At 38.2% G+C, this 12811-nt stretch overlaps 1 protein-coding gene across 11 annotated transcripts in view; it reads right to left on the reverse strand.

The window, feature by feature from the left end:
* Positions 1-5173: 5173 nt before the first annotated feature.
* The window catches only part of EMSY (EMSY transcriptional repressor, BRCA2 interacting), a 41513-nt gene continuing 33875 nt past the window's right edge, over positions 5174-12811 (reverse strand). For 9 of the 11 annotated variants that reach the window (XM_053933029.1, XM_053933079.1, XM_053933061.1 and 6 more), the window contains 4 exons: positions 11809-11960; positions 9845-10408; positions 8497-8865; positions 5174-6921 (listed from right to left, as the gene is read on the reverse strand). In XM_053933029.1, coding sequence (XP_053789004.1) covers positions 6727-6921; positions 8497-8865; positions 9845-10408; positions 11809-11960 — 1280 coding nt within the window. In that variant the 3' untranslated portion in view covers positions 5174-6726. The remainder of the gene's footprint in view (positions 6922-8496; positions 8866-9844; positions 10409-11808; positions 11961-12811) is intronic. The other 2 variants (XM_053933108.1, XM_053933098.1) reach the window with 1 other exon arrangement.

The raw sequence follows: 12811 nt of genomic DNA on the forward strand, positions 1-12811 counted from the left end.
AGTTAAACTTCATAGCAATTATTTATAATACAGCCATTTGATAACAATTATTTGTAGTAAAGCCTTATCCTGTGTTCTCTGTACTTAGTAAGCTCTGCTTTGCAGCATCTTCCTGGGTAAAGATACTTTGGCAGATTTTTATTATGATTTTGGTCTCCTCAATTCTCTTTATTACAGGAGAACTCATGCATTCCTCAAGACAAACTCAGAGGGGAAGACAATCTGCAACCAAATGAGTATGTGCATCTTCAAGGAATGGCTCTAGCAAGGCTCCACCCTGACCAAAATCCCTGCTTCACAGGGAAGGCAGCCCTCCAGCTCTCAAATTAGTAATTCTGGGCTTGGATGTGTCAACATTTACATGGTATATTTGAACAAAATATGTAAATCAAGAGCTAAAACTGTGCTGTGCTCACCTATAGATCTATATTATATATTTTCATGCAAAAACCAAGGCTGTACAATGCTCAGTAACAGCTATTGCATCCACCTGTAAATTGATGCAGTTGGAAAAAAACATTTCCAAGCATTAAAATCTTTCTCTGGACACCTTTTTAATATTAAGAAATACTAGAAAGTGACATCTGATGACAGTGTTTTGTTGGTACCCTGTGTCTCTGCAGACCTGAAGTGGGTGCAGGGAGAATTGAACAAGTTGAAGTCTGGAGAGGAAAACAAATATCCCTATTTCTGGGAACACTGCAGCTACACTTTGTTCTCACCAAATTTGTGCTTCTCCCCTGTGGTTTGTTCTCATGTCATTGTGAGTCTCTTCTCAATATAGTATTTTTATTTCACATCCAAAACAAACCAAGAGAAAAACCAGAAAACACAGCACATACTAGGAAAGAAGAAAAAATAATGCACAGGTGGTCACTGGAAAAGGTTGTTGACTTTCCATCATGCTAGATTTCCAAAAACCCCAGACAACATGGTCCTGAGCAGTGTGACCCCGCTTTGAGCAAGAGGGTTGGACCAGATAATCTCCAGAGCTTCCTGCCAACCTCAGTGCCATGTGGGCACAAAGAACTGTTCCCAGCTTTTTGCTGTATGCAGGTCTTGGGCAGCATCCTTAACTGTAAAAAAACCTGTACAAAGAGACTTCCAGAGCCTTTATCTGACTTCTGGTAGAGCCTGGCATGAAGGAAGTCACAAAGTACTGGAGATCTATAAACCTTTGGAACAGTTCTGGCAAAGAGCTGTGACAAGCTGATTTTTCTTTTACCATAAAAGACAATTTCTGAACAATGTATTGCTCTAATGAGTAATACATTAGGCTCTTACAAGTAAGGATTATTGAAGTTTTAGTAAAATTGTCATCAAAAAGGATTCATGCTAGGTAATTTGGGCATTCAAGTGACAGAATTAGATAATCTTGGTTCCTTCCTTCCAAGCCAAACCATTCTATGGAGTCTAAACCCCATATGTAGTCTGTAAGAGACAGGCTGATATGCCTACCACTCTCTGAAGGGTTCAATAATAGCCCAAAAAGCCCATGGTCCTAATCACCCACTCCCACACTCACTCTTGGGTGACAAGAGTAGCTTTTCTAAATCCATTTAATAACGGCTATAGAAAACAGCATCACGAGGATCACAGAAAATTTCAAAACTGCTAAAAGCCATACTGAGCTGGAAAGCAAATGAAAACACCAAGAAACCTAAAAAAACTCCAAGCAACAAACCAACCAACCAACCAACCAACCAACAAACCCCCAGACAAACAAACAAAAAAACAACAAAAAAAACTCACAAACAAACAAAATGAAAACAAACATAAAAAACTCCCTTTTTTCTTTTTTAAGAGGCAAAACTAATATCATAGGAAGTTTTAAGTAGGACCAGGTCTGGAGTATTGCACATTTCTAACAGTTATCACAGAATAGTTTGAGCTGGAAAGGACCTTGTAAATCATCCTGTTTCAATCTACTGCTGTGGGGGCAGTCCTGGGCTTTAAAAATGATATAAGACCATTTGATTACTCTTCAGTCCACAGTGCTTGAAACCTTCTTAATATCTTTTCTGTACCAAATAATTCAAAGACCCTTTTCTCTGGAATTAATGAGCAAATTCGCAGGTACTGATTTTTCTATTTTAAAACTTCAGCAACTTTTCACCAGAGTACAGTGAAAACACCACCCCCACCAAACCCATCCAAGATGATTAACTATCTCTGCATGCCTCTAGGTACTCAGTCATAGCTCTACAAGCCTCAAGGTACCACCAAGTTCTTTTTTTTTTCCCCACAGTTTAAATCCTTAGCATACTAATGCAACTCTCAATTGCCGGTATCGGAGATACAAGGCCACTAGATTTCAAACTGCAGCATCTGTGTTGACTGGAGAGAAAAGACTGCAAATGACAGAAAATATTATCCCCCTTGTCAATCCCAGTTAGTTATCTTCAATCTTACAACTGAGTTTTTTCCAAGCTTTTTTTTTTTTTCTTTCCTGTCAGAGTGTCAAGGTCCTGGCACAGGTTGCCCAAAGAAGCTGTGGCTGCCCCATCCTTGGAAGCATTCAAGGCCAGGCTGGACAGGACTTGGAGCAACCTAGTAGAAGGTGTCCTTGCCCATGGCTGGAGGGTTGAACTGGATATGTTTTAAGGTCCATTCCAACCCAAATTATTTGATGATGATACTCTGCCTCTATACCAGACTGAAATGCCTCAACAACAATTTCTTCTTGCAAAGGAACCCACAAATACACCTAAAGGTACTTCTTCCCTAGCTTTCTCTTTGATAAGCTATGTTAAGCTCTAAATTTATCATAAGGTAAGTGTTTCTTTTCTGCTGGAAGAAAACACATTCAAAGATTCCCAGGACAGACTTTGAGTAGGGGAAAAAACTCAGTCCCACAGTTTGGAAGGAAACCATGCACAGGCTGTTAGCAAACATTCGTCATGGTTTACTTCAAAACTAAGGGAAAGTAGCCAAGCATAGACACACAGGTGCTAAACATACTTTTTTTCCAATACAGGCAAACCCCAAAGCAGTATTTTTCTAGCTCATTATCCCAAATTATGATCAGTTTTCTCTGGATTCAATGTTGCCAAGCTGAAATCGTCTGCCTTCGTGTGCACCTGTGGGAATGCACGACCACCTTCAGCTGTGAAATCATTAGACTTCAGGAACAATTTCTGCATTAGAAACAAACATATATAAAGATTTTGAGAAGGTTTTAGATAGGTGGTTTTGTGGTTTGGTGGTTTTATTTTTTTTTCAATCCCATTGATTTAGTCATGTATTCTGTTCAAAGGGCCCTAAGGGCCCTTTTTCTATTTTGCCCTGAAATTTCAAAAGCTTGTTTTGTAAGTCGGAGAAATACTGAGACTGAAAATAGTCACCACAATGGTTTAACCTTTCCAGAAAACATTCAGAAAAGTCTTCTATGATTCCCTGCATTTTAAAGGACACATAAATTCTCCCTAGTTTCAGTACTTCCTCTAACTTCAGTTCACTTTCTTAGCATCCTTTTTTGAAAATTCATGTGTGTTGCTGCAGCACCAGAGTATGTTCATTAAACTGCTGAATTCAAAGCAACTAATTAATGCCATTTCACTTGCTCTACAATATACCCAGTTTTCTGATAAGATACAAGTCTATTCCCTGCTAATTCCCAGTACCAAAAATTATCACCACCATACCTACTCCTTCTTCCATTCCAAGAAAGGACATCAAATTAATTTCCAGAATGAAGATGCACCTTACGAGGGACATGGAATATGCAAATACTATTTTACATACTGATGTTTTATTTTTAGTAGTTTAATTATATTTATAGGGCTGTGAGAAGTGGATACATGGCTGCAGGGGGATTAAGTATCCCAAAGGCAGGTAGGAAAAAAGCTGCACATCTGCCAGGCACGACAAAAGAACAGGCAGTGATGCCTGGAGTTCACGCAAAGGAGAGAAGGCCAAATGCTCCAAGCACCTTATCTTACTGTCATTATAAAAAAATCATGTTAAAAAAAAAAAAAAACCTAACTGTATCTACCCTACATTTTATCTCATCTTGTCCATTTCTTATTTGTAAAGGTATTTGTATGATGAAATGCTGAAACACACAAATGCAATAAAAGAATCTGAAGAAAAACAGTTGAAATTTGGGAAAGCAGCAAGACAAGAATGTCAAGAATGAACACACTGATTACCAAAGTTCCTTCTTCTAAATTTCTCACATCACCCCTAGACATCCCCACCATGTGCTTCAACTTGACAACCTTAAATCAATCCCTTCTCAGAGAAACATGAAAAGCTTTCAGATGTTAAACAATTTGCTGTCTTCAAAAAATTGTCAAATAAGTCCACTGTAGTTGTCCATACCTTTGCTCCAGTCATCACTAAAGCAGCAAACAAAAGTCTTACATAAAACATCAGAATACCTTGGACCAGAACTCAACAATATAGTGAATCTGTTATGTGTTGAATTCACCTTACACTATTTCTTGGTATCTATTTTTGGCTGGGGAGAACATATACCTTCACCTAAAACTGAAACTGTAACTTAGGGCAATATTCTTAGTCATAAGCTTAAGAAAAATCTTGCTCTCATATTCTCATGGCCTTCCAGTCCTACATATACCAGGGACACTCAAAGCACTGCAAGAGCCCAGGTGACAATGAAAATTTGATATAAGCCAAAAGAACTGTGTATGTCACCTGCTTTGGGCTCTTCACAACTGGGTATGGAAATACAGACCATTCCTTATGCTGACTCATGCAAAGCACAACAAACTGTCCATTACCAATAACATTGGTATTAAGCCTCTTTTTGTTATCCTGTAGCAATGTGGAACTTTCACACTTAGAGCATAACTTTTTCACTTTTGTTGATTGCTGTGATTTCATTAAAACAAGAGTAAAATCTCCCAAATAGTTATCAAAACCTTAACTACCTACAATGGCATATTGGCAGGGTTATTATTTAACTAAAGAAAGAAATGTGGAATGTTTCATTTATAACATATTATTCTCTTCAATCCTGAGCACTATGGACATCAGAATCCAAACCAATAGTTATTTCAGTACAAAGGTAACACAAAATTCATTGGTTTCGTAACCCACTATTCCAGTATTCGCATGTCAAATTTATCAGGACATTTCTCCACAATTATATTCTACATTATTTTAGAACTAATGTTGATGGGAAAAGAAAACAGAAGGAAAAAAGAAGTATGTGAAGGTCCTAGTGACTTTGTTTATAAGACAATTGACGTTAGAGACAATCAAGAGCCCCCTCTTGGGGTTACTGCACGTCTAACATAGGTGGATTCAGAACAGGTAAGATAAATGGTTTTCAGGGTTTGTATTTTTCAGTTTGAGTTACTCCAACTGGAATTTAACCTTAACTACAATATCAACAGTAAAATGACAGTTTAAAAAGAAAAGACTGACGCAAAAAGCTGTATTAGACTTTGGATGATATCTACTTACAGTACTTCAGCACCAAAAAGTCAGCAGTTAGGCTTATATATAATTAGATGATATGTCAAAGTCATAAAATGCTTAGTTATTTATAATGAAATCTATACAAAACAGTTAAAAACATGGTTTTATATACATTTTGAAAAAAAAAAAGTATTTTATCTATTAGCACAATGTATTAAAACTGGCCCTCTTTTCCCATCTGAACTCAAAATGCTCTCTGTGACTTGTAACTACCACAAAACCCCAATGTATCGCTTCAACAAGCCAAGGCATAAGGCTAATTTTGAAAACCCACCATTATATACCCATTTAAGCTTTTAAACTCCCCAAATGGTCAATTTTTAAAACAGCATGTAAGAGTAAAATATAGATTTTTAGAAGTCTTAGCTCACTTCTAAATTCTCAAGTTCAACTTGGAAAGATGTTGAACTATTTATCCCCAATTTTGAAAAACAGATTAATAGCAAAATGCACCTAGTTCTCCCTGGTTTCTACTAGAATTAATACAACTGCCTGTTTCACCTGAACTTTTTTCAACAACTTGTCTCACTTTAAATTTCATATTTAAATAACTAATCAAAGATTAACTAGAGTAGATGAGCATTTTGTATGCTTATGGCATAAAGAAATGCCTCATCTACTACCACCCTATTTCTTGTAAAGCATGAAAACAAAACTCCACTAGCAAATCCACTTTGCTACCAGTTAGAGATTTTGCTTATTTCCAAACATTCACCAACAAGAATTTAAAAAAAATATTTTAAGCTTCTAAAAAAACTTTTTAAGTGAGCATGAGTGCAAGAAAGCCAACCAATTCCAAAATTCCTGCAGCTTTTCCAGCACTGTCAGAGACATTTTTTCTCTCACATGCTATTTGAAAATAAAAATATTTATTAAATGTTTTCCTTTTTTTTAATGGTGTTTTGCTCAACAGCTAAAAAGACACAGCAAAATAATGATCCCTTTTCACTTAAAGCTGTTTCAGTATCTGGGCAAGGGCTTCAATAGCACAAGCTGTAGAATTCATTACAGCATTAGATTTGTTTTTGAACAGGAGTACATTCCACTGTCACAGGTTTACTAAATCTTGGTACCTACATCTTCTCTTTTTTTTTTTTTTTTCAAAACAATTTTTAAGATTCAGCTTTTGCAATACTGTCTTGTTAAAACATACTGATGCTTCAAGAGTCCGATGAACAATTCTAATAGGCAAAGTGCTCTAAGACATCACAATAGAAGGGCATCTTGGATGCTCAAAATCCCAAGATATTTTAAAGTACACTCCAGTATCTCTATTCCTTAGGATTGTTCAACAGAACTTTGAGAAGGGCTGGGCTCAGTGCCATCCTCAGTGCTACTGTCCACATCTTGCTCCATTGCTGTCTCCTCATCATCAAGGCGCTGACTGGTGAAGTTGTTGAGCTCCAGGAGCCCGCTGGGTTCCACCACCACATTGGAACTGGAGTGACAAGGGATGGGATAGTGAGGGATAGTCTGAAAGAAAGAAAATATTTAAGTTTAATGAACAATATTGAAGGTAAAGGCATCTGTGCAAGCACAGAGATTTGTGGAAAAGGGATTATTTGGTTTCCAAGGGCAATCCTCCCTAACTGAGGCTTCAAAGCAGCCTTTCACTGAATTGTATTTTGAAAGCTAAAATTTGAATAATCTTGCTCTCCAGGCCTTTGATCTTCCCTTAAGGTCTGGGACAGCATAACCAATGCCCATCATCCACCATTCTGTAAACCCAAAGCAGAGATAATATTTTCTTCAGCCTGATCTTTTTCAGACAAGATGCGGTGGTAAAAGAATTAAAATGACTCACAAGGACCATCTCCTTAAGTCCAACTCCTGGCCCTGCACAAGGACAACACCAAGAATCCCACCACGCAGTGCACTGTCCAAGCACTCCAGGAGGATTATGTTTTTTGTATACAACACAGTTCAAGCTCTGGCCCTGCTCAGAGCTGCAGCTCAGAGGCTGAGGAAACACAATTGCTATTTATTTCTAAGATTATTATTCTGGTTACTATGTTATTTATTTTTACTTGTACTTTCATAGGTTAAAAAGCTACATCTCTGACTTTATACCACTGAAATTCTGGGCATTATTTGACTTTTGAAACAGCTCATAGCAAGCCACAATGATAAATAGTACCAATTCTCAAAAGATACAGATTTGAAGTAAAACAGAAATCCATCTTTGTCTATATAAGGAGGACTAAAAATGAATACAGAAGTGGTACTTTCTACAAAAGAGAAGTTAGCCTCAGTAAAGACTTCAAGAAGTAAAATGAAAAATTTGAAATCTCTGTACACAAATTGTTTCCCACATCAGAAGTATTTTCACTGTAGCAAACGTACGATACATAGTAAAACAATTTCAATCCATCCTACCATTTATGTGAACATATGCCATGCCAACTTGTCTACAAAGATTCACATTATACCACTTGGAAGACTTATATACCTCCTAAGCTGACATTCTGACAACTTATTACAACATAAACCATCATATTTAAGGCAGCAGAATCAATGAAAATATCAAACATAGCAGTTAGGAAATGAGTCAAAGCATTTAGGCTGAAGATCAATAGTAATTTTATCTCAGAGGTGGTCTTAACCTAAGTGAAGTTAAAAAGCTTTCTTCTGATTTCAGACCTTATTTGTTGAACCTTTCCAATAAGCACAACCCTACAATGTCATTAATTTTACACTCAGAAGCAACTTTAATAGATAATATAAAAGATTCTAGAACACAACTCCATACTAAGTGTTGAAGCAGTTTTAAGCATTGTAAATTAAAGTACTTTGTAAAATGAGTTTGGTTATTTTTTTAACAGAAGACACTGAAGGCAGAGTGAATGATACACGGTACTAGAGAAACCTGAGCCCAGTTAAAAAGAATTACACTTCAATGTAGCAACTGATTACAAGCCAAGAGCAGAAACAGAACCAAAACCTGGGGAACAAACCCAGAAGTACTCAAACATCATTCAGTGACTATCATTGCATCAGACGTGTTTTGCTGTGCTCAATCTTTGCCTTATTTCCTCAGTCTTCTCTTACCTGGACAACAATTCCTGATGAGCTCTCTTCAGCTTTCTTTTGTGATATATTCTGAATGTGTATAAACTGGTTTGTTGTAGGTATTCCTTGTGCATCGAGTTTCCTCTCTGTTAAAGTAGGACCAACAGCAGGAGGACTTGAGCTGGATTCTGTATGTGTCTGTTGCTGGGGGATGGAAGGTGCCATCATCCCTACTGCAGCCACCCTTGGGCCCTGGGTACAAGGTGACGACTCTGCTTCACTAGCAGGCTTACTAGTGGACGTGGCCTTGTCTGGGGGATCCACTATCGTATGTTCTATGTTTGCATCAATCTGAGCTTCCACCATAGACACTCTCAATATATCTGCTACTGATGTCTCCGTAGATGCCTGCATGGGAAATAGGCTAGTAACCAGCAATGCCAGTTTAGGCACAGAACTGCCACCTGCTACCTTTGAAACAAAAGGAGGCTCATGCCCCTCAAAAGTTATCTCTCTAACAGTGGATCCTTGCATTACAGTTAGATGTTGTACCTGAATATCAAATTTTTGTTGTGCATATTACAGTTAATATTTTTTAATTGAAATCCTCATCAATATTTCCAAGGACAGAATGGCACAAACAACATACTTGCTATTAGGAAGACAATTGAAACTCAGTGTTTTAACAAAGGAATTAACAATGATAATTGTTAATGATTGTTAATTGAAGCCTGGGGAAAAGCAGCTTTTTAGGCTGCTAGATAGGATTGTAGCAGTATAATACCACAGCAGCCTGATTTTCCTTTGGGATTTACAGCCCCCTGGTATGTTTGCTAGTTCTCACATCTATTCCTGAAAGGGCCAAAAAAATTTTTCTGGAGTTAGTTAAAATACTTTTTTTACTGCGTTCCTCAGTCTCTGCCTTTTTCCCTCCCAAGGAAAATCAAAATACTCCTGTACATGAAAGCCATATAACTTCAGGAAGATGTAAACTACAAAGGAAGATGAACAATGGAGAGCCTTAGGAGACTGCAGTGTATTCATCTTTATTTCTACAGAAATAAAAAGTGCTACCAGAATGGAAATTACAAATGTGTCATTATCTAAAAATTAAAAGAAAATAACTAGGGACAAATTCCATGCACCAGTGGTGGCTGAAATTAATAAAATCTGTCCAACAAAATAAGTTTGTGAGCTCTATGGATTTTTCCCCTATAACACGTGCTTCTCTCTCCTAGTGTCAACCTTCTGCTGGGGTAATTACTACCAGCGGAATGAGGGATTCTGTCTTGCCAGGACAAAACACTGCTACAGCGACAGGGTCAGTGTTTTATTTTTTTTCCTTGAACAGCGATGTGTATTTTGCATGCTATCAATATTCCGTTACCTGGCTTGCTGGCTGTTTCTCTGAAGAGGCAGGTAGCTGCATTTGACTCTGGGGGGGCTGGGGTTGCACGTAGATTTTTTGTGCCGTTGGTGCCTGTTGCAGTTTGGGCAGCTGCTGCATGGTTTTTACTGCAAGCACCTGTACTACAGTTTGCTGTGGCTGTGCCACTAAGGTAGGGAGTTGCCTTTCTTTGGCCATCATATGATGTGGGGGGTGCTGTGCATCTGGTTTGGTCTGTGCTTGCTCTTGCTGCAGGGGGGTTAGCTTTTGATGCCTTATGGAAAGTTGGGGCATTTGTTGGAGTTTGTGCTGGATTTGATCAGCCTGCAGGTGGATTGTCTGCTTCTGCTTAGTCTGGAAACACTGCAGAGTTTTCACTTGCAGTTGAGTCTGTTCCAGCTGCGGCTGACTCAGTTTTTGCTGCTTCTGTGCCTGCGATTGTGTCAGGGCAGATCTGTAAAACAGGCCAGTCTGAGGATCTAAGGTGTCCATCTCTTCCACTTCTCCTTCCTCAGTTCCAAGTTGTTCATTGTGTTTGGTAAATGCAGTGTGACTGCTTAAGGCCTTAAGAAGAAGAATTTAGAGCAAGTTAGTAAAGAGGAATATAAGAATACACAATCTAGAAATAATTTTTAATGTTTCAAACTGACTACTTTAACTTTTTTTACCATTATAGAATCCCAATGCATGTGTAAAAAGATACTCTTACATGGGTATTTCACAGTATATAAACAATTAAGATCTATTATTATCATGTTAAACTGTGGTACATCTCTATGTGAGAGATCACAACTAACCCTCTGAGGGATTATGTAGATCTCTCTTGTGTCAGACTGAGGCTCAAAGCTCCCTAAGGTTGCCTGGCAGTTGGATATGAAGCAGCAGGGAGTAGCAGGTGGCTGAGCCAGTAGCTCCTCATTCAATCCAGAGTCTCTCTGCACAATTAATTTTTTATTCTGCCTCTTGAAAGCCTAATCATCTTCTCTAGGATTTCTTCTGCACGGCCCCATTTACCTACAGTCTGTCCTATTTTAGCAGAGATTCTCTCTTCTTCCTTTCTCAAAATTGCACTGCAATTTTTCTTGGGCATTACACAAACATTTCATTTTTTGAGGGAACAAACAACCTATCCTTTGTAAACCAAAATGTATAAATGTACTGAAAAATGGTGTTAGCAAGATCAAACAGCCTAATACACCTGTAAAAATATACTGCCTGATATGAGTTTATAACTCTAACACAGTACTGTTCTGGACTGCAGCTGAAGTTCCCAGAAGTTAAAGCACTGCAGAGTTGAGCAGGTCCTGATCAAAGTCATTCAAATGGCTTCAGCAAGACTTCACCACAAAGCTGCATTTCTTGTTTGAATAGTTTGGAATCCCCACAGCCCTTAGCTAAATATGATCTGAGTTTTCCATTCAGAGAAGTTTTCCTATTCACAAACTAAAGACATCAAATGGAAAAGATATTGTGTGCTCTGTGTACTGACCAGATTCCATTTCAGCCCTCTTTCCCCTAGGCTACCACCAATATAACCTAATGAGGTCAGGCCACCACAATACTACAACCACCCTCATCATTGAAACACAATCACAGAATGGTTTGGCTTGGAAAAGACCTTAATGACCATCTAGTCCAACACACCTGCCTTCCACTAGACCAGGTTGCTCCAAGTCCTGTCCAATCTGGCCCTGAACACTTCCAGGGATGTGGCATCCACAACTTCCCTAAGCAGCCCATGCCAGTGCCTCACAACCCCTCCAGTAAATAATTTATTTCTAGTATTTAACCTAAATGTCCTCTCCTTTGGCTATTGAAGCAATGTTAAAATCATTAATTTGCCTGTATGCTGAATATTTTTGGTTGCAGCACCATGATACATACATTTAGAATAAGCCCTGATCCTATGTAATTTATATGACCTACTGCTGTTTATAGACTGCTGGGAAAATAAAGGATCCAACCTGCTGCATGATATGGGTAATGGCGCCAGTGGAGGATGCAGGAATAGATTTCACCACAACAGAAGTCTGCGTTGCTGTCTGTGACTGAGCCACGTGCTGCAGCAGAGTCCTCTGGGGCTGAGAAGACTGGTGGGGCTGGGACCGATGACTGACTGAAAGTAAAGAGGTCATTGGCACTTCTCCAGAACTAACTGCAGGAACTTCAACTGTTTGCTTTTCAGTTAGTTTCAACTGAAAGCCTACATGAGTGAAAAAGATCTAAGCATGTAAAATGTCTTTCACTGTGTCCTAGTGCCAACCTTAATGATCTATTCTGAGAAACCTCTTAGAGTAGCAACTCTGAGGCTTTGCTTTTGTCTCTGTTTCCTAAGTAACCACACTTGGTCCAAACCACCTCTAGACACCCTTTCCCAATACACCAATTTTGCAAGCAAAGTTTACACTTTATGTTCAGCTGGCTTCTTTATACAGCACTAGAATATTGCTGTAGAACACAAGTTATTGTGTTTTTTATCTTGTTAAAAGTATGTCCACAATTGACTGCAATTAAGAACAGCAAGCCTTGCTCACCAGGCTTCTACCACTAATAAATTGCACACAATACTCCCCAGAGCATAAACTAAATTTGAAAGATTAGCAAGATTAGATTAGCAAGATAACATAGATTAGAAAATGTTTGGGTATTATTAAAGCAAGTGAGGCTGATCAGAAATGATAGATCAAAAAATGTAGACCTTGTTATGGGTCTATGTCACTTTTGAAAACAGATCTAGCTTGAGTTACAGAGCTATAGTGATAGGCCTGTAATTAAACAGTGGATTGACAGAAAAATCATGTGCTGCGGAGAAAAAAAAAAAAAAAAACCACAAAAAAAATTCTATATTCCAGTCACTGATAAGATATGAATCCAAAGCTTGTTATGTCTGTCCATACTAACATGCAAATATTTGTGTAACCTAATTTCTTAGTTACAAAGTATTTAGTCACTGAAGGAGAACAAGCA

The sequence above is a fragment of the Vidua chalybeata genome, chromosome 2, assembly GCF_026979565.1.
Source record: "Vidua chalybeata isolate OUT-0048 chromosome 2, bVidCha1 merged haplotype, whole genome shotgun sequence".
Lineage (NCBI taxonomy): Eukaryota > Metazoa > Chordata > Aves > Passeriformes > Viduidae > Vidua > Vidua chalybeata.